This window comes from Rhinopithecus bieti, unplaced genomic scaffold (assembly GCF_001698545.2).
Source record: "Rhinopithecus bieti isolate Rb0 unplaced genomic scaffold, ASM169854v2 scaffold_54331, whole genome shotgun sequence".
Taxonomy (NCBI): Eukaryota; Metazoa; Chordata; class Mammalia; order Primates; family Cercopithecidae; genus Rhinopithecus; species Rhinopithecus bieti.
Window position 1 is genome coordinate 131,245 of NW_016821659.1, and position 27,855 is coordinate 159,099.

The 27,855-nt window shown below is 43.8% G+C and overlaps 1 protein-coding gene across 1 annotated transcript in view; it reads right to left on the reverse strand.

The window, feature by feature from the left end:
* Positions 1-17,812: 17,812 nt before the first annotated feature.
* Positions 17,813-27,855, reverse strand: part of ZNF514 (zinc finger protein 514) — a 16,038-nt gene continuing 5,995 nt past the window's right edge. The window contains exons 3-5 of the mRNA XM_017860505.1: positions 22,963-23,089; positions 22,499-22,594; positions 17,813-20,105 (exon numbers count right to left, since the gene is read on the reverse strand). Of these exons, the coding sequence (XP_017715994.1) occupies positions 19,120-20,105; positions 22,499-22,594; positions 22,963-23,089 (1,209 nt within the window). The 3' untranslated portion in view covers positions 17,813-19,119. The remainder of the gene's footprint in view (positions 20,106-22,498; positions 22,595-22,962; positions 23,090-27,855) is intronic.

Here is a 27,855-nt window from a genome sequence, read left to right on the forward strand (position 1 = left end):
TCCTCTGACCCACTCAAGGTGGATGAGCAGGTCTCATAAGATAAATCCACTCTATCATTCTAATCTCCCCAAGCCTTTGGATCTCTTCCTCTGTAGTATACTAAGAAAATTCTGGTATTTCCATTTCTTCTGGTATAGGCCACCCCGGATCTACACTTCTGTCAGTCTACCAAGAAAACTGTTGGTGACATTTTTAGCCTCGTTAGCCGAAACACTGACTCTGAAAGTTTTGCTTACGGAGCAGTTTCACTTCCAGGGTGGTGTGGTGAGGAGCTATGCAGACCCACTCCCCAGTGAAATAAGCATAATTGGTGAAAACTGTTAAAATTTTTTAATCTCTGGAAATTGTCCTAAGGACGTGCAGCAAATGAAGAAACATTTATTCAGGAGGACCTACTAAAACTCAGTGAGAACAAAAGAGTCCATGGCACTTCAGCTACAATCCACTCCATCCCTCAGCACCCTCCTTCCCAGCTCAGCTTGATGAAGGCTCCATTCTTGACAAGTGTGATGAAGAAGACAGGGCTCCCCTCAGCTCCCAGTCAAGGGATGTGGTGTCTTGCTGGGAAAGGCAGACCACAGGATTCCTCATCTCCTCCAACTCCTAGTTGAAGAGGCTCAATTCCTACTGTGTGTGGCTGAGAGATCAGAGACTTCCTTCCTCCACACTGGCCCCGCTTACAGGATAAGCCTGGATCACTGGTGCCCCAGGCTGAGCAGACAGGGGCTCCCATTGCCCTCACCTCAGTTCATTCATTGGACAGGGATTCCACACCAGGAGAATCAAGCCAAGAAGATCTGAGGCTACCAACCCCACCCATTGCCTGGGAGTAGTGGCTCAGAGATCTTTCCCAGTGGGAGAGAGAGTCCACAGGACTAGAGAGCTCCAAAGCTACCCCTGAAGGAACTGACTTTATTTAAATCAGAGTTTGGGGAAGTTCAAACCTAAGGGAACTCTTAAGAACAGTTATTTTGTTGGTCAGCAAGTAGGAGGAGTCTGGTAACACCACCTAATTAAGCACAGCCAGCTAGGGGCACAGCCAGAAAGAGATACCTAAGAGGCCTCCGGGGTCTCTTATTGATTTATAATCAAGAATATGTGGTTTTGGAGGAGGATAGACAGATTGACAGAACAGATTAGAAAATCCAGCAATACACAAATATGCCTGTTGTGTAAGGACTAAAATTAAAGCCCAATAATATGTACTGCTGCCTTGACATCTGGTGAAATCAGGAGGGCTCCTAATGGCCTCACTATAAGATCTATTCCCCACTCTTCCTCATGGATAAGAATAAAACAATGCTCTGTATCAAAGAGACCAGGCACAGTTCCTGCTTATCTCAGAGTAATGGAGTTCAGTTCCTGCCAGCCCACAGAATTATTCAAACAAGCCAGTACATCCTCCCACAGGAACCCGGAGTCACCTCTCTCTCTTAATACCACAAAGCCTGTTTCCCACAGCCCTTGCTGGTTCACTCTGTTCCCAAATGCAGCCCCATGTTGCCCAGTGGGCCTGGGGTATCCTCCTCTCAGTGCATGTGGCTCATAAACCACTGTGGGGCTCTTCTTTCCAGTGTTGGGTGTCAGGTGTTCAGCCATCCCCAAACCCCAGAGCTGGAATCTCCCCTCACCAACAGAGTGAATGAGAAGGCATTAAAAGAATGCCCAACTGATTTTTTTACTAAAAGGCCAAAGAAATTCAGTAAGGAAAAGATAGCCTTTTCAACAAACGGTGCAGGAAGAACTGGACAACCACAGGCAAAATAAATAAGCCACAACCTGAACCTTCTACCTTATCAAAGAATTAGACTTCCATAAAAAAATTTTAAAAACTTTTATTCAATGAAAGACTCCATTAAGAGAATGAAATGGGCCAGGCGCCGTGGCTTACACCTGTAATCCCAGCACTTTGGGAGGCCGAGGAGGGCGGATCATTTGAGGTCAGGAGTTTGAGACCAGCCTGGCCAACATGGTGAAACCCCGTCTCTACTAAAAATACAAAAATTAGCCAGGTATGGTGTCAGGCGCCTGTAATCCCAGCTACTCAGGAGGTTGAGGCAGGAGAATTACTTGAACCCGGGAGGCGGAGGTTGCAGTGAGCTGAGATTGCGCCATTGCACTCCAGCCTGGGCGACAGAGCAAGACTGTCTCAAAAAAAAAAAAAAAAAAGAGAGAGAGAGAGAATTAAACAACAAGCTACAGACTGGGAGGAAAATATCTGCAAGCCACATACCTGACAAAACACTAGTATCTAGAATTTATGAAGAATTCTCAAAACTCAACAGTAAAATAACAAGCAATTTGATTAGAAAATGAGGAAAAGACATTTCACCAAAAAAGACGTACAGAAGGCAAAGAGGTACCTGAAAAGATGATCCCTACACACCTATCAAAATGGCTAAAGAAAAAAGTAGTGCCAGCATCATGAACTGATGAGGATGTGAGAAGCGGGATCACTCATACGTTGCTGGTGGGGATATAAAATGGTACCACCATTCTGGAAAACATTTTGGCAGGTTCTTAAAAAGCTAAACATGCAGGCCGGGCACAGTGGCTCACACCTGCAATCCTCGCCCTCTGAGGGGCTGAGGTGGGAGAATCGCTTGAGCCCAGGAGGTTGATGCTGCAGTGACTTGTGACAACACCACTGCACTCTAGCCTGGGCGACAGAGCAAGACCCTGTCTCAAAAGAAAAGAAAAGGAAAGGTCAATTTCAAAAGGTCACACACTGTATGGTTGAATTTACATAATATTCTTGAAAGGAAAAACTTATAGAAATGGAGACCAGATGAGTGGTTGTCAGGAGTTAGGAAGGGGGTGGGGGCAGGAGGGAAGTGGTGTGGCTATACAAGGGCAACCTGAATCCTTGTGGTAATGGAGGTACAGCTGGCCCTCCATATCCGTGGGTTCCTTATCTGTGGATTCAACCAACCAAGATAAAAAAAATTCAGAAAAGAAAGGATGCCCAGGCAATACAGTATAACAACTACTTATATAGCATTTACATTGTATCAGGTGTTATAAGTCATCCAGAGATTAAAGACACAGGAGGATGTGCATGGGTTATATGCAAATATTATTACGTATCATTTTGGATCAGGGACTTGAGTAGTCTCAGATTTTGGTATCTACAGGGGTCCTGGAAGCAATCCCTCAGGGATATTGAGGAATGACAATATTCTGTGTCTTAACTGTATCAATGTCAATATGCTGGCTGTCATATTGTTACTGTTTTGCAAAGTGTTACGATTAAGAAAACTAGGTGAAGGTACATGGGATTTCTCTATATTATTTCTCACAACTGCATGAGAATCTACAATTATTTCCAAATAAAAATTTTAATGTAACAAGTATATGAACTCAAAAAAGTTCAGCTGACCATGAGAATGGATATCTTATACCAAGGACTAAAGGAATCTTTTCCCCTACCAAGAATCTTGGCCAAATTTTTTTTATTAGGAGTTGATAGCCTCTCAAAAATCATAAACTTTGTGATTTTTACAAAGGTTCTTTCTGGTGGTCCCTGAATGTCCAAACCACATCTCATCACCCTTACTCATTTGCTCAGACCAGGCCAGCAAATTAGGCCTCAGTCTTAGGGATCACCCCTATTTCTGCACCCTGGTTATTCAAACCACTTTTCAAGGCCTCCCTCCCAGGTGTTTCCCTGGAAGGACTTGCTACCGATGCTCAGGAGAACTAGATACAGGCAGTTCAGGCCATGGTTAAGGTTCCCCAGTTCCCTAGGGCTGACCTCATCCCCTTTTTTAACAGCTGCATTTTGATATATTTCATATACTACACAATTCACTCATTTAAACTGTAAAACTTGGTGGTTTTTAGTATATTCACAGAGCTGTGCACTCACCATCAGAGTCAGTTTTAGAATATTTATTACTACCTGAAAAGAAACCCCATACTCTTTAGGTGCTTCTCCCCTAAACTCCGTCCGGTCTGCCACTCTAGCTTAAAGCAACCACTAACTTAACTAAGAACCCACTGCCAAATCTGAGGTCACGAAATTTAGCCCTGTTTTCTTCTAAGAGTTTCATCATTTTAGCTTTGATGCATTTTGTGTTTATTTTTGTACACTGGGTTAGGTAAGAGTCCAGTTTTTGCATGTGGCTGTACAGGTATCCCAGCAGCATTTGCTGAAAAGACTATTCCTTCCCCATAGAATGATCTTGGCACTCTTGTTGAAAATTAGTTGACCACAGACACATAGGTTTATCTCTCAGCTCAAAATTCTGTTCTGTTGGTCTACGTGTCCATACTTCACCAGGTCCATATTATCTTGACTACTGTTGCTTTATAGTGAGTTTTGAAATTAGTAAGTGTGAGTCCTGCTACTTCATTATTCTTTTTCAAGATTGTTTTGGCTATTCTAGATCCCCTGCAATTTCATGTAAATATTAGAATCAACTTTTCAATTTCTACAAACAATATAGCTGGGATTTTATAGGGATTGCCTTGAATCTGTAGCTCAATTTGGTTAATATTGTTATCTTCACAATAGTAAGTCTTCCAATGCATGAACGTGAGATGCTTTTTCATTTATTTATATCTTCTTTCATTTCTTTCAACAGTGTCATGTAGCTTTCAGAATATAAGTTTTGCCATTTCTTTTTTTTTTTGGAGATGGAGTCTCGCTGTGTCGCCCAGGCTGGAGTGCAGTGGTGCAATCTCGGCTCACTGTAAGCTCCACCTCCCGGGTTCACGCCATTCTCCTGCCTCAGCCTCCCGAGTAGCTGGGACTACAGGCGCCCGCCACCACGCCCGGCTAATTTTTTGTATTTTAGTAGAGACGGGGTTTCACCGTGTTAGCCAGGATGGTCTCGATCTCCTGACCTCGTGATCCACCCACCTCGGCCTCCCAAAGTGCTGGGATTACAGCCGTGAGCCACCGCTCCCAGCCGCCATTTCTTTAGTTAAATTTATTCCTAAGTATTTTATACATTTTGATGCCACTGTATTATACATGGAATTGTTTTCTTTCCTTCCTTCTTTCTTCTTCTTCTTCTTCTTTTTTTTTTGAGACAGGATCATGTTCTATTGCCCAGGCTGGAGTACAGTGGCATGATCATGGCTCACTGCAGCCCCAACCTGCTGGGCTCGAGCAATCCTCCTACCTCAGCTTCCCAAGTAGCTGGGACTACGGGCCCACACCACTATGCCTGGCTAATTTTTGTATTTTTTATAGAGACAGGGTCTCACTATGTTGTCCAGGCTGGTCTCGAACCCCTGGGCTTAACCAATGCTCCTGCCTCAGCCCCCCTAAAGTGCCGGGATTACAGGCATGATCCATCACATCTGGTCTGGAATTGTTTTCTCAATTTCATTTTGGATTGTTCATCACACATGTATGGAAATATTATTCATTTTTGGCCAGGCGCAGTGGCTCATGCCTGTAATCCCAGCACTTTGGGAGGCCGAGGCAGGTGGATCACAAGGTCAAGAGATTGAGACCATCCTGACCAACATGGTGAAACCCCTCTCTACTAAAAATACAAGAATTAGCTATGCCTGGTGGCCTGTAGTCCAAGCTAGTAGGGAGGCTGAGGCAAGAGAATCACTTGAACCTGGAGGCGGAGGTTGCAGTGAACCAAGATTGTGCCACTGCACTCCAGCCTGGTGACAGAGTGAGATTCCATCTCAAATAAATAAATAAATAAAATATTATTCATTTTTGTATATTGATCTTGTATCCAGCAATGCTGCTAAGCTTATTTACTCTAAAAGGTTTTTAATGGATTCCTTAGCATTTTCTATACACAAGATCATATCATTTGTGAACAGAGTTTTTCATGTTCAACCAATTAAACATTTACAATGTTCTTTTTTTTTTTTTGAGATGGAGTCTCACGCTGTTGCCCAGGCAAAAGTGCAGTGGCGTGATCTTGGCTCACTGCAACCTCTGCCTCCCAGGTTCAAGGGATTCTCTTGCCTCAGCCTCCTGAGTAGCTGAGATTACAGGCATGCACCACCATGCCTGACTAATTTTTGTATTTTTAGTAGAGACAGGGTTTCACCATGTTGGCCAGGCTGGTCTTGAACTCCTGACCTCAGGTTATCCACCCACCTCTGCCTCCCAAAGAGCTAGTATTACAACCATGAGCCACCGCGCCTGGCCTACAGTACTCTATTATTCTCTCCCTCTGACATTTCTGTTCACCACTGCGGCACTCTGATTCTTGCCATTCTCCTGCTCCTAACACTAAGAAAAGGGGGTACCTCACAATTGTCTTACCTAACAGAAAGTTATGGAACTTCCTGTAGCTCACTCAGATCCCTTAGAGACTCCTGTGAGAACCATGGGCTCATATTTTTGTTGTTGTTTATGATGGATGATACCTTAAAACTGAAACTGGAGGTTATTAAGCAGGATAAACTAGTACTAATTTATCTTTAGAATATAGTCCCCTATCTGAGGCAAAGTCACCCAGATGGCAGAACTTATCTCACTTACTATATAAAGCTCATCAACTAGTCAAATACCAGAGAGTAAACATATGTACAGATGGCAGACATGCTTGGGAGGAGTATATGACTTTAGGGTACTCCAAAAACAAAGAGGGTTTCCTAACCTCAGATAGAACCCTCTTCAAAAATGAACAACAAATTAAAGAACTTATATTAGGTAGATGCACTCCTACTTCTTAGACTGTAGCTGTTACGAAAGCTAAGGCTCATGAAAAGATAGTATGAGAAGTGATAATATGAAAAAGATAACATGGAAATGAAAGAAAATGCTCTAGCTGATTTCTATGCCGAAGAAGCAGCCTTACCCAAAGCCATGTTCCTCACTGAACCCTCAAAGGATCCATCTCTGGAGGAATTCCAAGAGATTAAAAAATATCAATATTAAGGCCCTGAATCTGGAAATGAAAAGTGTTAAAAATTATAACCTTCACTCAAATAATCCCTAGTGCTCCCGAAATGGCCATGTGGTTGTGCCAGATTTTTTCAAGTTGGCATCAGCTAAATTTCTCCATTATATTATCCATTATGGTACATATGAATCAGTTACTATCTTAAATTAACATTGATGAAGACACTTTAAAGCACAGGTTTTAAACAGTATTTTTAGGCTGTACACCATCTGTCAACATAGTCCTGGAAAAACTGTAAAGGTAGGACATGGCCAGGAACCAAAGTCTCAAGAGCCCTCTGGAAACTTTCAGATGGATTTTATCCAGCTTCCTCCCTTCATGATATTTGAATATGTTTTAGTTATTGTATGTTTTAGTATTATATGTATTATATTAATGGGTTGAAGCATTTCCTCTCTGAAAATCTGCAGTCCTTACAGCCACTAAGAGGTTTCTAACCTGGAACATCCAAACTTTTATAGCGAGTGATCAAGGCACACACACGTTAGGGGAACTGATTTAACAGTTTGGATATTTGTCCCCACCCAAATCTTATGTTGAAATGTAATCACCAATGTTCAGGTTGGGGCCTAGTGGGAGGTGACTGGATCATGGGTGTGGAGTGCTCATGAATGGAGTGAGTTCTCATGGGATCATTTAGGTGATACCTCCCCCTGCCAACTCTTTCTCACTCCTGTTTTCACCATGTGATGTGGCCACTGACCTTTTACCTTCCATCATGATTGTAGCTTCCTGAGCCCACACCCAGAAGCTGAGCAGGTGTCAGCACTATGCTTCCTATAAAGCCTGCAGAACTATGAGCCAGTTGAACCTCTTTTCTTTAAAAATTACTCAGTCTCAAGTATTTCTTTATAGCAATGCAAGAATGGCCTAATACAGAAAATTGGTATCCAGCAGTGGGGCATTGCTATAAAGATAACTGAAAATGCAGAAGCAGCTTTGTAACTGGGTAACAGGCAGAGGGTGGAAGAGTTTGGAGGGCTCAGAAGCAGACAAGATGATGAGGGAAAGTTTGGAACTTCTTAAAAGACTAGTAAAGTGCTTGTGACCAAAATGTTGACAGTGACATGGACAATGAAGTCCAGGCTGCCAAGGTCTCAGATGGAAATGAGAAACATATTGAGAACCAAAGCAAAGGTCACCCATCATGCCTTAGCACAGAACTTGGCTGTATTGTATCCATGCCCTAGGGATCTGTGGAAGTTTCAATTTCAGAGTGATGATTTAGGGTGTTTGCCAGCAGAAATTTCTAAGCAGCAAAGCATTCAAGATGTGTCCTGGCTGCTTCTAATAACCTATGCTCAGAAGTGGAAGCAAAGAAATGACTTAAAGTTGGAATTTATATTTCAAAGGGAAGCAGAGTGTAAAAGTTTGGAACATTTGCAGCCTGATCTTGTGGCAGAGAAAGAAAAAGCTTTATTGGGAGAGGAATTCAAGCCAGATGTGGAGCAACTACTTGCTAGAGATATTTGCATAACTAAAAAGGATCCAAGTGCTAACAGCCCAGACAATGGGAAAAAAAGCCTCTAAGGCATTTCAGAGACCATTGTGGCAGCCCCTCCCATCACAGGCCCTTAGGCCTAGGAGGAATGAATGGTGTTATGGGCCAGGCCCATGGCCATACTGCCCTGCACACCCCAGGAAAATGCTGCTCATATCTGCTGCTTTAGCTCCAGCTGGGGTTCAAAGGGGCTCAGGTACAGCTGAAGCTGCCACTTTGAAGGATGCAAGCAGTAAGTTTTGGTAGCTTCCACGTGGTATTAAAGCTGTTGGTGTGCAGAGTGCAAGAGTGAAGAATGCCTATCAGACTCCATCTAGATTTCAGAGTCTGTATGAGAAAGACTCAGTGTCCAGGCAGAAGCCTGCTGCAGGGGTGGAGCCCTCATAGAGAACTCACTAGGGCAGTGTCAAGGGCAAATGTGGGGTTGGAGCCCCCACACAGTGTCCCCAGTGGGGCACTGCCTAGTGGATCTGTGGGAAGGGAGCTGCTGCCCACCAGATTTCAGAATGGTAGAGCCACCAACAGCTTGCAATCTCAGCATGGAAAAGCCACAGAGGTGGAGCTGCCCAAGGCCTGGGAGCCCACCCCTTGCAGCAGTGTGCCCTGCATGCAGGATATGGAGTCAAAGGAGGTTATTTTGGAGCTCTGAGATTTAATGGCTGCCCTGCTGGGTTTCAGAGTTGCATGGGGACTATAGCTCCTTTCTTTTGGCCAATTTCTCCCATTTGGAACAGGAACGTTTACCCAATGCCTATATACCCCTTGTATCTTGAAAGTAAATAATTTGTTTTTTTATTTTTTAGGCTCATAAGTGAAAGCACTTCCCTTGTCTCAAATGAAACTTGAGACTTCAGACCTTTGAGTTAACTCTGGAATGAGTTAAGACTTTGGAAGACCATTGGGAAGGCATAATTGTGTTTTGCAATTTGAGAAGGACATGAGATTTGGAGGGGGCCAGGGACAGAATGAAATGGCTTAGATACTTGTCCCCATTGATATCTCATATTGAAATGAAATACCAATGGTGAGGGTGGGGCCTGGTGGTAGGTGATTGGTTCATGGGGGTGGAGTTCTCATGAATGGAAAAAGTGCTTACAAGATCTGGTCATTTAAAAGTATGCTTGGGAGGCAGCCATAAAAAAGGATGAGTTCATGTCCTCTGCAGGGACATGGATGAAGCTGGAAACCATCATTCGCAGCAAACTATCACAAGGACGGAAAACCAAACACCACATGTTCTCACTCACAGGTGGGAATCGAACAATGAGAACACTTGGACACAGGAAGGGAAACATCACACACCGGGGCCTGTTGGGGGTGGGGGGACAGTGGGCTAGGGTAGGGATAGCATTAGGAGAAATACCTAATGTAAATGACGAGTTGATGGGTACAGCAAAGCAACATGGCACATGTATACCTATGTAACAAACCTGCACATTGTGCACATGTACCCTAGAACTTAAAGTATAATAATAACAATAAAAGGCCAGAAAAAAATTTAAAAATTAAAAAAAAAGTATGGTGGGGAGCCAGGCACAATGGCTCATCCCTGTAATCCCAGCACTTTGGGAGGCTGAGGCAGGCGGATCACTGGAGGTCAGGAGTTCAAGACCAGCCTGGCCAACATGGTGAAACCCCATCTCTACTAAAATACAAAAATTAGCCAGGTGTGGTGGCATGTGCCTGTAATCCCAGGGAGGCTGAGGCAGGAGAGTCACTTGAACCCAGGAGGCAGAGGTTGCAGTGAGCCAAGATCGCACCACTGCACTCCAACCTGGGTGACGGAGCGAGACTTCGTCTTGAAAAAAAAAATGTTGGGATGTTGGGGGAGCTAAACTATGAGGACGCGAAGGCATAAGAATGATACAATGGAGCCAGGTGCAGTGGCTCACGCCTGTAATCCCAGCACTTTGGGAAGCTGAGACAGGCGGATCATGATGTCAGGAGCTACAGACCAGCCTGGCCAACATACTGAAACCCTGTCTCTACTAAAAATACAAAAATTAGCCAGGGATAGTGTCACATGCCTGTAGTCCCAACTACTCAGGTGGCTGAGGCAGGAGAACTGCTTGAACCTGGGAGGTGGAGGTGGCAGTGAGCTGAGATCATGCCACTGCACTCCAGCTTGGGCAACAGAGACTTCATCTCAAAAAAGAAAAGAAAAGAATGATACAATGGATGGACTTCAGGGAGGGAAAAGGTGGGAGGAGGATGAGGGATAAAAGACTATACATTGGGTACAGTGTACACTGCTTGGGTAATGGGTGCACCGAAATCTCATAAATCACCACTAAAGAACTTATTCATGCAACCAAATGCCACCTGTTCCCCAAAAACCCAGTCCCAGGTATTTCTTTATAGCAATACAACAACAGCCTAACACAGGAACCACTATAAAAAAACTCCATAAGGAATGAACCCTTACTCAAAAATTATACTTCCTTTACTATCCACAATCTTCTGGAATGCTTGGAAGAATAAACAGCATCCTTAAGTTAAAATAAACAAAAATTTCAGAAACCTTTGCGCTCTCTAGGCAAAGGTACTTCCAGAATCCCTTACAGCCATTTGGTTCACTCACCTGGGGACATATTAGTTCTCCTGCTAAGAACTGGTAACTGGAAGGCCCATTTATTTAGGGATTTTACCTCCAATACTATACGCTACCATGCTGTATGCAGGCACGGCAAAATAGGGTAAAGGACTCAAGTACTGTCACCAACAGTCTTATCACCAACAGGTTGAGGCCACCTTCCCATATTTTCCTAAACAGCTTTATAATGTTAAATCATAAGATTTTGTCTACTGGAAGAGTCATCCAAGAAAAACTGCTTTTGAACCTTATTGTGAAGGATGTTATCAGGTACCATTAGCAAAAAATACAGCAGAGAAACTCCAGGGAACCAATCAATCAAACTCTGGGGAGTCAAGTTGTCCTCATTTCACAACTAAGGAAACAATTAAGAATTAATGTAACAAGATCCCAGCACTTTGGGAGGCCGAGACGGGTGGATCACAAGGTCAGGAGATCGAGACCATCCTGGCTAACATGGTGAAACCCCATCTCTACTAAAAAATACAAAAAACTAGCCGGGCGAGGTGGCGGCGCCTGTAGTCCCAGCTACTCGGAGGCTGAGGCAGGAGAACGGCATGAACCTGGGAGGCGGAGCTTGCAGTGAGTGGACATCCCGGCCACTGCACTCCAGCCTGGGCGACAGAGCTAGACTCCACCTCAAAAAAAAAAACAAAAAAAAACAAAAAACAAAAAAAAAAACCTAACATAACAAGATGCCTACTCCCATAGAAAATGACAAACTAGGATTCTCCAGGGCATTCTACACATAGCTGATCTTCAGAACTATACAGATAATTCAAGACCCTCAGAATAAACTACCCTGAACAGTAGACAGCCTCTACGCAAGATGTCAGACCAAGACCTCTGTAAAAATTCTGTTTTGTTCTTCCTCTGCTTGCTTATGGTCATTCTTCTTTTCATTTTCTATACACCCCTGGTTGTCATCCACCCGCAGTGGCCCTTTGTCTCTTTTTTTTCATTTTTGTTATAATTGTTAGGTCAGAACACACTCATTCTAATGCCATTCTTAACATTATCCCAGACAGTAGCCACTGCCCTCCATCTTACCAACACTGGTTATACCATCTGTCACTAGACCACCATGACCAATACATTTGACAAGTTCTAGTCTCATCAAAAGAGTCTATAGGGGAATTATAGGCAATGGCTTTTTCACTTGCACCTACAGAACAAATGACACTAAATAAACACACCTGTGGTTTTACTAGTGTCCTTCTCTCCCAGAAAAAGAAACAATTATGACAATACGTTGATCTGACTCCAGGTAATTCTAAATTTGAACCCAATGAACTTCATAGGGAGATGAGTTAGTTACTATTACCTGGAAGAGACATTAATAGGAATCCAAATTTGTAACACAGTTAATGTAAGGCCTTTGTTCCAATTTTGAGCCATGAAACAACTCCCTTTTTTCCTGGAGTTTTATGTGCCCCTACCAGGTTCACTTCATGTTTAGCCAGGACATCTATTCTTATTTTCCTCGGATTAAGGAACAGTATTTCAAGACTTGCCTGTGTATTGAAATCCTAACTCTAGTCACCAATGCTGGAAATTCCAACTCAGGCAGGAGCTCCAGAGTGAGATCACGCCTGATTATTCAGACACTCTACTTGAGGCATTGCTTACTTACTGTTTATGTGAACAGAGCAGTGTTCCAATGGTAGGAAATAAAAAGACTGAAAAAGACCTATCGCTACCTCTGGCAGAATGTATGAATGACACCACCTCTTCCCCAGATGGAACACACATCTGTCTCAACTCACTGGCACAAGTTGTGATGGACGATTGCATTGCTAAGATTGCCTGTTGGCTAATCAAGGTAGCATCTGTGTCGTTGCTATCACTTCTTTCTCTACTTGGATTAATGACACAGACATGGTAGAATAAGCTATACATCACCTTAAAGAAAGCACTTCTTTGCTCAGTGCTTCTGCACAACTGCTGTCTTATCAGACGATCGCCACAATGACACAGGAAAAAGATCAAGAAGATATTTTGGTACAGTTTACTACAGAGACAACGAAACAACCTCCAAGTGGTAAAGGTCTGGATGTCGTGCCTTCTCTGAACCGGTCAATCTTTCTCAACAAAGAGAATGATCAAAAAGGAAGTCCTTGACAGTCTTAGTGTTTGTGACTTGTTTATTTGAATAATAATTGAATCATTTTCATATTGATTTGTTTGAGGTTGTGTGCTTGTGTAATAAAGAACTTGGGCCGGGCGCTGTGGCTCACACCTGTAATCCCAGCACTTCGGGAGGCTGAGGCGGGCGGATCACCTGAGGTCAGGAGTTCAAGACCAGCCTGACCAACATGGAGAAACCCGTCTCTATTAAAAACACAAAATTAGCCGGGCATGGTGGTGCATGCCTGTGATCCCAGCTACTCAGAAGGCTGAGGCAGGAGAATTGCTTGAACCCGGGAGGCAGAGGTTGCAGTGAGTCGAGATCACGCCACTGCACTCCAGCCTAGGCAACAAGAGTGAAACTCTGTCTCAAATAAATAAAATAAAATAAAATAAAAATAAAGAACTTGGCTGGACTTTGTCCCTAGTTCCTGGGAAATCACCTCTAGATCACTGGAATTTCCTGAGGGATGGAAGTGCCTTTTACTATTCATGGTGGGCCACATCTTGTGGGGGTTCAGTCAGGATGGTGGGGAAAATTATATGACGCAAACCTTCTTGGAAAGCCTGCAGGGTTTGCTCAAGTAATAAACTTGGCTGAAGGCAGCCTTGTCCTCTTAAACAAATGAGAGTAGAAACAAAGGAACGTGGGGAGTTTACCTAACTAGTTTGTTTACTCATGTGGTCCTAAGACTAACCTTTGATTTACAGCGGGTGCTTAACTGCTTTCTACTCGGGAAGTCCACAATGTCAATTACCATCTAGTGGTGTTGACTCAAGCCTCTGTCAATTAATCTTTACTGAATAAATGCAAGTCTCACCGGCTGGTCAGGGCAGCGGTCCCAACTGTTGACAGCACTCTGCTTGGAGTCTGTAAGCAGCCCGGACACTCAGCTGGACTGGCAAAGCAGAATGTCTGTGTGTCAGTGTACTTTATTCATCCATTGTTGGGTCAGGGTCTGCAGGACAGACTCCTGCATTTTCTGATAGTTTATGCTAAAGAGATGACTCACAGTTGGCCTCTACTTTATGCTAATGAGATAACAGGATGGCTGCAATGGCTGCTGGTCATGCCAGAAATACCAAGCATGTAATCAGAGTTGGGGCTTTGAGCCATGTAATATCAGCCACACCTCTAGGGAGAGGAGGGGGAGCTGGTGATTTGAGTTCCACTGTGAGGTCAATGATTCAATCATTCATGAATACGTAATGAAACCCCAATTAAAACTCTGGACACCAAAGCTCAGGTGAGCTTCCATGGCAGGCATTTCTCTGTGCATTGTCACACATCAGTGTGCCAGCAGAGTAACATGCTGCAGGGGAGACAGAAGCTTTGCATTTGGGGTACTCCCATACTCTTCCCTATGCATCTCATCCTTGGGCTGGTTCTGATTCGTATCCTTTTTCTATAATTGTCATCATAAATACAGAACTCTCCTGAGTTCTCATATTCATTCTAGAAAGTTATCAACCTGTAGGGGTTAGGGGAATTCCTGAATTTGTAGCCAATTGGTTATAAGTAAAGGTAGCCTGGGAACTCCCAGATTTGTGGCTGGTGTCTGAAGTGAGGGCAGTCTTGTGGGCTACTGTGTCCTTAACACATGAAATTTGGCTTAACTCTGGGTAACTGGTATCAGAAGTCATCACCCTGCTATAAAATAACACTGAATTTCTATGTAAGCCCCCCCCCACACCCCAACCTATCCCTAGAAGATGGAACAGTGCTAATCTATATTTGCATTTGAAAAGTAACTACAGTAAGCAATATTACATTTTGCTAAAGAAATATTTAATTGGTAGTTTTCTAGAAATAAGGCTTTTCATCTAGTACAAAAACATGCAGTCGGAAGCACTGAGAAAACTGGGCAACACAAGAGAAGCATGAGATGTGACATGAAGCAGCTGACAGTCTGTGTAACTCAAAAATAAAATTCTAAGCACACAACCAACTGAATGGACCCTTCTGCTTGGCCAAGAGCATTCTAAAGTAAACCTGAAACACTAGTTCAGGCCATGACGGGAATGGGTGGTCAGGCACAGTGGACCAGCATTAACTAAAACAGAGACCAAGGCTGACAAAAACAGACTCTTTGTAACAATAAGATAACATGACAGATAACAGGCCCTGAGAGAAATCTAAGTATTTTACCCTAAAATAAATTTCTCTTAAATCTGATAAGAAGCATTTACAATCTACTCTCTCTGAAACCTGCTACCTTCTGGCTTCATCTCATAGCAAGAACCTTGGTCTCCACAACACCTTATCTTAACCCAGACATTCCCTTCTATCGATTCCAGGTCTTTGGATAAACCCACTGTCAATCAGAAAATCTTTGAATCCACCTATAATCTGGAAGGCCCTCCCTCTGTCCCAGTCCCTTCCCCACCAGCTTCAAGTTGTCCTGCCTTTCTCTATCGAACCAATGTAAATCTTACATGTATCAATGTCTGACATTCCCCAAAATGTAAAAATGTATGAAACCAAGCAGTAGCCTGACAGCACAATTGTCTCTTCTTCTCATATATTCTTCCCATGTTAACCATACTCACCAGTTTGAACCCAGTGTCCTGCCCTCCAAAAATCCTTTGCCCTTCCTGCAAGATAAATCCTCACTCCCGTGTGTGGTATATAATGTCCTCTTTAGGCTGCCCCAACCTGCTGCTGCTCCTGACAAGAGGCACTTTAGGCACATGTTCTCAGGATCTCCTGGGGCTGTGTCAGACTTGTTTCTTATCAGACTTAAATCTATTTTGGAGTAAAACACTTTGATTTCTCTCAGGACTTACTGTCATGTTGTTATTGCTACAAAGAGTCTGTTTTTGTTAGTCTTAAGGTCTCTGTTCTAAGGCAAATGCTGGTCAACTATGCCTACAGGTCACTCATATTTGTCTCAGAACAAATCTCTTAAACTATTTTACCATTTGGCTTTTTCTGTTGTCATCTGGTTCAGGAAATAAGAAAGTGGTAAAGTTGGCCGGGCGTGGTGGCTCAAGCCTGTAATCCCAGCACTTTGGGAGGCCGAGACGGGCGGATCACGAGGTCAGGAGATTGAGACCATCCTGGCTAACACGGTGAAACCCCATCTCTACTAAAAAATACAAAAAAACTAGCCGGGCGAGGTGGCGGGTGCCTGTAGTCCCAGCTACTCGGGAGGCTGAGGCAGGAGAATGGTGTGAACCCGGGAGGCGGAGCTTGCAGTGAGATGAGATCCGGCCACTGCACTCCAGCCCTGGCGACAGAGTGAGACTCCGTCTCAAAAAAAAAAAAAAAAAGAAAGTGGTAAAGTGATAAAAATTACTTAAACAGATCAAGACAGTGATAAGATTTACCACAAGTCTAGATATCATCCACTTTTAAAAACTTATGCAAACAAATGTTTATGATTACAAATGGTAAGATATGACTTCGTATCAGTTTTCAAGAGAACACCTCTCCGAGGAAGGGAAGTTACACGGGTTTCTGACTGATTACGTAGGCTTTAGGTAGGTAGAAAAGGCACCCCAGGCCAATGGAACAGCTAAGGTAAAGGTTTACAGGCGAGAAGCAGAAAGGCATGTCTGAGGGATGATAAGACAGCATTTGTGTGCAATGGAGGCTTCTGTCAGGAGCAGCAGGAGGTTGGAGCAGCCTAAAGAGGGCATTTTATACCACACACGGGGGTGAGGATTTATCTTGTAGGAAGTGCAAAGGATTTTTGGAGGGCAGGACACTGGGTTCAAACTGGTGAGTATGGTTAGTATGGCAGGAATACAAGAGAAGAACAGATTTTGGACAAAGACCAGTTACAAAATTGTGACAGATGTCCAGGTATAAAGCAATCTGGGTAGGTACAGAAAAGGGCACTGGGAAAAAAGGGAGAGATGGAGCAAGAAAATATTTGCTATTTCTGCTCCTGTAAACCTTGGCTGTCTGGGAAGAAATTTCTGTGTGATTTTTGGGCTCCAAGACCGGCATCTCGACCTCAGTTGTCCAAGTACTTCCAGATTCAGATGCCCCCTGTGCATCCTGCCTGCCCTGGCCAACCTTGTGGACGCTTAGACCCAGCCTGTCTGCATGGGCCCGCTTTGTGCTGGTTCCCTGAATTCTGGGCTCAAGTTCCTCATCTGGACTTTAAATACTTGAAGGATTTCCCTCAGTATAGGCTAATCCTATTAGGCAAGTATCCTTCGGTCTACACCAGCTCCTTGTCTAGCTAGGCTTCTCCACCTGGGTTACAGAGCCAACATGGTAGGGACTCTAAAGAAGAGCCTGACAAGGTTCTGAGACCCAGTACATGCAGGGGTAACTATTATAGAAAATAAAAAGCGATACCAAAAATGCACAGATGGCTTGAACTAACAAACAAAACAGGAACATTTGTTTAGCAATGGTTGGTATATCTGTAAATTCGATTTTGAAAAATGATTTTATTGAGGTATATTTGCCATAAAATCTGCCCATATAAAGTGAACAATTCAACGATTTTTAGTGAAGTTACCAACTTGTTCGACCATCACCACCATATAGTTTTAGAACATTTTCATCACCCCAAAAAGATTCCTTGTAACATTTGCAGTTACCTTGTTTCTGAAGCTCTGCCATTTCTGGACATTTCCTAAAATGGTACTAGAAAATATGTGGTCTCTGGCATCTGCCTTCTTTCACTTCGAATCATGTTAGAATCATGTTTTTGAGATCTGGATTGTGTATAATGTACCCATATTTTAGTAATTTTAATATTTAAACACGGTTTCATTTCATTTCAAAAATTCCAAATCTATTAGCATAAAGATGTAATGAAAATTACTTTTTGTTCAATCCTAGACCACTCCATTGCCTCACAAAGAAAGGTAACATGTGCTACAGAGAAAGCAGTGGCATGGAGGTGATGTACTGGAAAGGTCCAGTCTACTAATCTCCATACTACAGGAACCACAGGAAAGAGGCCCAGCCTGTCGCTTTTTGAACATCAGTTTCATTAGCTCTAAAATACGACTGGGCTAGATCATGGTAGCTGAAGAAAGTAGCTGTCTACCTTTCTCAGCCTCCATCCTCTGCACCATGCATGACACCCGGCCCCATCAGTAACAGCATAAGGAGGCAATGCACAAGTGTCGTTATACAAATGGCCCCACCAGGCAGAAAATCACCAGACAAGGTGATTTCTCAGCTTCTTTTCAGCTCTAGTTTTATACATCTCAAGTTGGAAAGGAACTTTCCTCACATTCATCATGTTCCCAAGGTTTCTCTTTGAGGTGAATACTGAGGTTTGAACTGTACTAGCGGGTTTTCCCAGTTTCACTAAATTTGAAGAGTTGCTCTGGCACAAATTCTCTAATGTGTTTTTGCGGAACATCCATGAAAGCCTTTCCCACGCTCATCGCAGTGCCAGAGTTTCCAGCTAGTAGGGAGAGTTCTAAGGGGCTTACAAAGCAATGAGGTTTGGCTGAAGGCGCTCCCACATTGCCCACATTCACAGGTTTCCTCAGGTATGAATTTTCTGAGGCTTAATGAGGGATGAGCTCTGACTGAAGGCCTTCCTCTGTTTCCTGCTTTCATAGGGCCTCTCTCTAGTATGTATTCTTGATGCCTAGTAAAGGAAGAGATACAACTAAAGATTTTTCCACACTTACCACACTTGTAAAATCTCTCTCCAGTACGAGTTATCTGATTTTCTTAAAGAATCAGTATGTAACTGAAGGCTTGCCACACTCACTGCATTGATAAGCCTCCCCCGTGTCAGCTGTCTGATGCTGAATAATATGCATCCTCTGATCGAAGCCTTTCCACATTCATTGCATTCACGTGGTTTCTCACTAGTATGGATTCTCCTGTGTTTGGTAAGAGAGGGGAGGCCCACCCCCTCCTGACATTGATAGGGATTCTCTTTAGTAATTATTTCCTGATGTGGAACAAGATGTGGTCTTCCCACACACATCACACCTTCAGGATCTCTCTCTGATATGAATTCTTTAAGTTCTGGTGATATCTGCACTCCAGCTGAAAGCCCTTCTATATTCACTGAATTCATAGGGGTTTTTTTCCAGCATGACTTCTCTGATGTTTAATAAGGGATGCAGTATGAGCAAAGGCCCTTCCACACTCATTACATTTGTAGGGTTTCTCTCCAGTGTGAAATCTGTAATGTTGAGTGAGAGATGAACTCTGGCTGAAGGCTCTCCCACATTTATTACATTTGTAAGGTTTCTCTCCAGTATGAAATCTGTAATGCACAATGAGTGATGAGCTCTGGCTGAAGGTTCTCCCACATTCCTTGCATTCATAGGGCTTTTCTCCAGTATGAGTCCTCTGATGCTTAATAAGGGAGGAAGTGTGGCCAAAGGCTCGTCCACACTCATTACATCTGTAGGGTTTCTCTCCCGTGTGAAATCTATAGTGCAGAACAAGAGATGAGCTCTGGCTGAAGGCTCTCCCACATTCACTGCATGTATAGGGCTTTTCTCCAGTATGAGTTCTTTGATGTTTAATAAGGGATGAAATATGACCAAAGGCTCTTCTACAGTCACTGCATTCATAGGGCTTTTCTCCAGTGTGACATCGCTGATGGCGCCGAAGTTCTGACTGGAAGTGAAAGGATTTCCCACATTCATTGCATTTACAAGACCTCTTCCCTGGATGGGTTCTCTGAGAATTACTTCCCTCTGGAGTCTGCCTGAATTCTGCGTCACATTTATAAGACCCTTCTCCCATTAGAACACTGTGTTGGTTAACAAGGACTGATCTTAAACGTAAGCTTCTCCCAAATCCATTCCATTCGTAATCTCTGCTAAGGGTGGTAGCAGATTTGTGAGTGGTTGACATCTGTTTCAGATGTGTCTCCTGTTTTATCTGCTGCATCTCTAACTGGCCATCGCAACCACAGGCTGCTTTCAACTTTGAGAACTGCAGCACATCGTGAATATGTTTTTCCACTGATACTACCTGGAATAATTCTTCTTTGGAAATTCCCCAACTTGGCATTGATTCCTTGGATTTAGACCTTCTCTCCCAGTCTGTTAAAAAAGAAAAATGAAGACATTCTAGTATGTAGAATGTCCTATGTACCAAGAAAAGCAAGCTCCTATGATAAATGTGAAATAATTAAGCTTTAAAATAATACCCAAAAGGGATGTATAGATTTTTTCAATAATGGCTTATGTCTGAAAATGGTTTTGGAGTATCGAGAACAAGTGATGGGAGATAAAGAAAATCTGAGCGATCTGTATTTAGATTCCGGTACACAAGGTAAGTCCAAAGACCAAAGATGAGAGGAGGGTAGGAAGGGTGACAAGGGAAATAGACTCAGTTTAAGGGATGGGGACAAAAGTCAATAAACCAAGTATAGGAGTGTAAGTCACCAGGTACAGATTCTAGATTCTCACAATTTCTTCAGGCCTACATAATCGTAACAGAGTTCTACCCAGTCTTCCTACCTCCAGGTTTCCTGACACCCGTCATTTTCTTCTTTTCCAAATGCCCATTTCGTTAAGTTTCTTCCCAGTCTTGACCTTCCAAAGGCTCTCCAGTGCCTACAGGATAAACCCTTAATCTTTCACTATAGCTCTGTAATACTTCACCAGGTCCTGTCCTCTTTTTCAGCAAGTGCCTTGAGCACAGAAACTGGCTGCCTTCCTGTTTCCCATATATCCACTGCCCCTCTCACCACTCTCTTTCTTTAAGACTTTGCGTACCTTTCAGGGACAAACTCATGTCCTCCACGAAGTATTCCTTTAACACCTTAGTGCATACTCTATATTATTATATATTATGCACATATACATATAACATGTATCATATCACTCTACATAATTACGACAGGAAGAGAAACTCTCCCCTAAAGATGCCCATGTCCTAAGCACAAGAACCTGTGAGTGGTCACCTTACATGACAAGAGGGACTCTGCAGATGTGACTAAGGGCTCAGAGCTGGAGATGGGGAGATTCTCCCGGACTATTTAAATAGGTCAAATCTAATCACGCATGCTTAAAATCGGAGAGCATTTCCTGGCTGCGCGGAAAGGTGTGTGAGCCGCTGCTGGCTTTGAAAACGGAGGAGGGACACTTTCAGCCAAGTAATCTGGAGTCTCTAGAAGCTGGGAACACCCATCTGTTTATAGCCAGCAAGAGAACAAGGACCTCAGTTTTAGAACTGCAAGGTATTGGTGCTGCCAACAACCCAAATGAAAAGAAAAAAGGTGCCCAGACACTCCAGAAAGATACACAGCCCTGTGGACATCTTGGTTAGAACCATGTGACACACGTGCCAGACTTCTGACCTGTGAACTATGACATGAGTTTGTGTTGTTTAAAGCCACCAAGTTTGTGCCACTCTGTGTCAGCCACAGTGGAAAATTAATGCAATAATAAAAACAGGCACACTTCTGAAGAAGGAAATGACTGGTAATGCCTAACCAGTGGTCCCAGAGGCCAGTCAGAGAGTTTCTGAGTCAGTCGGTCTTGTGTGGCTCCTGGGAACCTGAATGTGTAACAAGCTCCCTGGGACATTCTGAAACATAGCCATGCTTATACACCACTGTTAAATACACAGACGACCAGATCCAGATGTCAAACCCTTGATCTCATTTTGGAAGGAAAAAACATCAAGTACGTACCAGTACAGAGGAGATCAGCATCTTCCCCTCTGCTCCTCTCATAAAGGCTCCTCTCATAAAGCCCAGCCTACCCTCTCAGGAATTTAGCACCACTTTCCTGAGCTTCAGCTATGGCCACGGGTAAGATTCTGGCTCATGGAAATGAACTGGCATAGACTGTCATGTGCCCCCAGTGTGCTTGGGTTACACACGGCAGTCAGGAAAGCTTTGAGTCAAGAATTCTGCTCCAGGGCATATAGCCTACCAGGTACTCTCAAGTCACTTAAGAATCCAAGGTCTCAAAGGGATGCTGTCAACAGCTGTCAAGGAGTGGTCTTTGTTCCTGGAACCACTTTTTTTGAGACTCAGCTTAACCAAGCTTGAAGTGTCCTCACCTGGATCTTTCTGACATCTCCTGTCTGTCATTGCCTGTAACCCTTTCATTTCTGGGGTGCTCAACTTTTCTGTCTGATCCCTCCCTAACTCCCTTACTCTGCTGATCTAGGACTGCTTGGCCCAATATGATTGTTGATCCATCTAACACTGACTCTGAGACATCTCGTGACGCTGCATGGCACCAATAACCCAGAAGGCATGGGCAGAGATGGGTACCAAACAAAGCACAAAACCTAGAAAAGAAAATGAACATCTCCTCTTCTGACACCAGAAATAATTATAAACTTCAACATACCAGAGTTGAGTGCTCCTGCCAAGTGAGCTCATCTTCTGAAAAGACAGCACCCTGACAAAGGCTCAAGGCTACCTCCCACCCCAGCTGGGCCTTCACATATGCAATGCTCTCACTCCCTCACTCACCTGAGTCGGCCCCTGTTGAGATGTCTCTCTCCACGATGAAGGGCTCGCCCCCTTCCTCCAATTGGCAGATCACATATGGTTTGGATACTAGAAGGCCTGATGGTAGAGAAGGAAAAGGATTTTGGTTGCGTATGCCAGTAGCCAAGTCTTTGGATATTCATCTTCAAGGTGGAGAAATACTGTAGGTGTGGAAAGCCTCCAGGGAATAGGCATTGTGAAAGATCAGGAACACAGCCAGGTAACTTCCCATTTCAACTCCGTAAGTAGCTGGATGTTTCCTAGAACTAGGAACAGAAATACCGTCTCACTGGGCCCCAGGAGAATGTAAATGTCTGATTCCAGACTTCCCAAGGAAACCCAGGGCAAGACTCAGTCAACTGGCCCGGACATCGCTAACTCTTACACATCAAGGAAATCAAGAAGTCCTGTGGGCAGGCTTTGGGCTTTGGAGGCCTTGTGCTCACCCAGAAAGGCCAGGTTCCTGAAGTTCTCCAGCATCACCTCCCTGTAGACGTCCTTCTGAGCAGGGTTCAGCTGCCCCCACTCCCACTGGGTGAATTCCACAGCCACATCTTCGAATGTCATCAGGTTCTGAAACACAGAAGACACTCCTGTACCCTGAAGGAGCACCCTCATGGCCCTGGGGAGAAGAGCGGGCAGGCATCTAAGGAGAACCTCAGGGCGTGCAAGAAGGGATTCTGAGTGCCTGCCAGCTATCCCAGTGCCCACAGAGTTGTGGGTTTTGTTATCTCAAAAATATTTAAGCTGCTCCAGGGATTGTACCATCCTCACTACTTGGTATCCCACCCAATGTCCACTTATATGCCTATCAACATGAAACTGCTAGCAAATATAACCAGTGTCTCAGGTGAATCAGGCCTGTGGAGACATTCTTCTTAGTCAGAGGTAAATGTAATATATTTCCTCATTTGTCAAAAGGTCTTATTCTCAGTCTAGTTACATTTAATTGGAATCAATTAGAATTAATGATGAATATGCTTTGCATTCTCAAATGCACAAGGATCGACAGTTTTCTAACAGAGTATTTTTGAAACTTGTGACCTATGATTTTCACAACAGTAAGGCCAGATCAAGTAATCTGGAGCTTATGATAATTTACCCTCCACCTGCCTGCCAGCACACAGTTCAGCAAAAGTAAATCGAATGGCTCTATGATGAAACAGCAGGTTTTGTGAGTTTGACTAGCATGATCCTTTCCCCCAACGCCTGATCATTATTCCGTCCCTAAGTTTACAAAGCTGAGCATGAGACCCCAGATCCCAGGTCACCCTTACAAAGTCTAACGATTCCATAGGTCCTGGCCAGAACTGTCCTGTCACCTTCAATCTCAGTAATTAGAACACCTCCCATTTGGCTTATAGTGTATGGCAATCCACTAAAAAGCAGAACAGGTGAAAGTACTATAAATTCCTGTGACTTTCACCCCAAAGTATTTAGAAATCAAATCCCATTTAGATACTGATTCCACAGAAAAGGTGAATAACAATTTTATAATACAAAAATCATCCAAAATAATCACACATGAAAAATTCACTACTATAGTGACCTCTTTTGATAGGTTATATTATTTGTCCAAAATATCCACCGGCCCCTCCCTAAAGAATTGAGCTTCTGCCTCCCCCTGCCCCAGGTGGGGCGATGTCATCTGCTTTCTCACATGGAACGTGAAAGACACGAGCTACAGGTGAGCAGAAGCCTTCAGGGCCAGTGAGGGTTCTGCAGTTGTCCTTTCCTGTCTGCCCTGAGAATGGCAAATGATCTGAGTGAAGATGTGGGCAAAGCCACAGCTGTCATGTAACATGGGCAAGAGGGAACCTTCCATGGCGTAAGTCTCTGAGGGTTGGCTGTTGCTATCATGGCATAACTGGCCTATACGGACTCGTTAAAAAACTGGTACTCAAAGTGGAGTTCTGCTTTAACAAAAAGCCAAAAATAGATGACACTGGAGTCCAGGCCAGGCAGTGAGGAAACTTATTGGCAAGGTGGCAACCCATGTAATTTGGTGGTGAACTGTTTGGTGAAACTATTGCCTTCAGTAACTTGAAAGATGAACAATGAAAGCATGAGCTTGTGATGTTATGAGAAGAGACTGGAAACATAACATTAGTAGTGTGAGTTGGTTTTATTGGCTCAGTTTGACAAAGTATTACAAGAAAAAATGAGCTCAAGAGTTGTGGTTTGCAAAATAAAAATGGAAGGCAATAGGAAATGTCCAGAAATGCCAGGACTTGCAGGGTTGGAGACAACCAGTTCTCATTTCCAACTGGCCAAAGACAATATACATCAGCTTCTGCATGACGACTAATTAAAACTCAGCCCATTATCAGGCACCAAATCATAGATAGGGTTTGTCAAACCTTTGGTTTAAACCTCTGAGTAATTTCAAAAGGCTCCCAGTAAATCTCCCAATAATTTCAAAAGGCTCCCAGTAAAGGCTTTCAGTGGGACCAAACTGTTTAGAGTGAAAAAAGTATGGATTTTCAAAGGAAATCCAAACACTCAACAATTAAGGCTAACGAAGGGGCATATTTCAAAAGAACTGTGGGTCAGACCACAGACACATGGAGCCAACTGGAAACAAATTCATAAAAAGCTGATGAAGTTTTTTAGAGTTGCACTTTAAACAATCCTGGGCCACCAACCTACTCTGGCAGGATGGAAAAGCTGCTTTGCCCCCAAGAAAGCTTATTCTTCAGTATCATCTTCATATGACACCAAGCAGGTATCAAAAGGAAGGAACTTCCCAAGGGCAAAGCCAACAGCCAAGGCAAACACTAGGCTGGGGAGCATCACCCAGGGGGCAGAACCAGGGAAGAACCTGCAGACTTTCCCACTCCAAGACCAAGGGTCCTCACAGTGTCTGTCCAGTGGAATTTCACCACTGTTATGGACCTGGGACTGGCTCTTCCCATGCTTCCCCTTTCTGCAAAGGAATGTTTACCGAGGCCATCCTGTCCCCATTGCTCACTGTATATTGTATATTGGATATATGGATTCAGGTAATTGTCCTTTTAGTTTATAGGTATCCAGACCCACAGGATCTCCATCCAATCGCGCCATCCAGGACTTTGATCGTGATGTTCTGACTGGATGTGGCTCCTGGGTTAATTCTCTTGGAGGGCATTTTGTGTGCAAGAGAGAGGGAAGTGAACATCCATGGTTAAGAAAATATACAGTGATAGATGAATTATTTGCTTAACATAATCCCTGCCCTTCCCTTTGGGATCCTCACTCTAGGAGGCTAATACTTCCCACTTCATTAACATTAAGATTGGCCACGGGACCTGCAGTAGCCAGTTGGTTGTGAGCAGAAGCCACATGGGCCACTTCTGAGTGGAAGCCCAAAGAGCTATCCCCGGGTTCTGACACTGCTCTTTCCCTCTGATACAAGAACAGCATAGGCTGGGGGAGGGGCGCCCACCATTGCTGAGGCTTCAGTAGGTAAACAAAGTGGCCAGGAAGCACGGCAGGAACTGGGTGTAGCCCACCGCAGCTCAAAGAGGCCTCCCTGCCTCTGTAGACTCCACCTCTGGGGGCAGGGCATAGCTGAACAAAAGGCACTTAAATGTCCCTGTCTGAACATCTTTGAAGAGAGTAGTGGTTCTCCCAGCATGGAATTTGAGAACTGAGAACGGACAGATTGCCTCCTCAAGTGGGTCCCTGACCTCCGAGTAGCCTAACTGGTAGGCAACTCCCAGTAGGGGCCAACTGACACTTCACACGGCCGGCTGCCCCTCTGACATGAAGCTTCTAGAGGAACGATCAGGCAGCGACATTTGCTGTTCTGCAATATTCGCTTTTCTGCAGCCTCCGCTGGTGATACCCAGGCAAACAAGGTCTGGAGTGGACCTCCAGAAAACTCCAACAGACCTGCAGCTGAGGGTCCTGACTGTTAGAAGGAAAATAACAAACAGAAAGGACATCCACACCAAAACCCCATCTGTACATCACCATCATCAAAGACCAAAGGTAGATAAAACCACAAAGATGGGGAGAAACCAGAGCAGAAAAGCTGAAAATTCTAAAAACCAGAGCGCCTCTTTTCCTCCAAAGGATCGCAGCTCCTCGCCAGCAACGGAACAAAGCTGGATGGAGAATGACTTTGACAAGTTGAGAGAAGAAGGCTTCAGATGATCAAACTTCTCCATGCTAAAGGAGGATGTTCGAACCCATTGCAAAGAAGCTAAAAGCCTTGATAAAAGATTAGACAAATGGCTAACTAGAATAACCAGTGTAGAGAAGTCCTTAACTGACCTGATGGAGCTGAAAACCATGGCACGAGAACTACGTGACGCATGCACAAGCTTCGGTAACCAATTCGATCAACTGGAAGAAAGGGTATCAGTGATTGAAGATCAAACGAACGAAATGAAGCGAGAAGTTTAGAGAAAAAAAGAGTAAAAAGAAATGAACATTTCTCCAAGAAATATGGGACTATGTGAAAAGACCATATCTACATCTGATTGGTGTACCAGAAAGTGACGGGGAGAATGGAACCATGTTGGAAAACACTCTTCAGGATATTATCCAGGAGAACTTCCCCAACCTAGCAAGGCAGGCCAACATCCAAATTCAGGAAATACAGAGAACACCACAATGATAGTCCTTGAGAAGAGCAACTCCAAGACACATAATTGTCAGATTCACCAAAGTTGAGATGAAGGAAAAAATGTTAAGGGCAGCCAAAGAAAAAGGTCAGGTTACCCACAAAGGGAAGCCCATCAGACTAACAGCGGATCTCTCAGCAGAAACTCTACAAGCCAGAAGAGAATGGGGGCCAATATTCAACATTCTTAAAGAATTTTCAACCCAGAATTTCATATCCAGCCAAACTAAGCTTCATAAGTGAAGGAAAAATAAAATCCTTTACAGACAAGCAAATGCTGAGAGATTTTCTCACCACCAGGCCTGCCTTACAAGAGCTCCTGAAGGAAGCACTAAACCTGGAGAGGAACAACCAGTACCAGTCACTGCAAAAACATGCCAAAATGTAAAGACCATCGATGCTAGGAAGAAACTGCATCAACTAACAAGCAAAATAACCAGCTAACATCATAATGACAGGATCAAGTTCACACATAACAATATTAACCTTAAATGCAAATGGGCTAAATGCTCGAATTAAAAGATAGACTGGCAAATTAGATCAAGAGTCAAGACCCATCAGTGTGCTGTACTCAGGAGACCCATCTCACATGCAGAGACACACATAGGCTCAAAATAAAGGGATGGAGGAAGATCTACCAAGCAAATGGAAAGCAAAAAAAAAGCAGGGGTTGCAATCCTAGTCTCTGATAAAACAGACTTTAAACCAACAAAGATCAAAAGAGACAAGG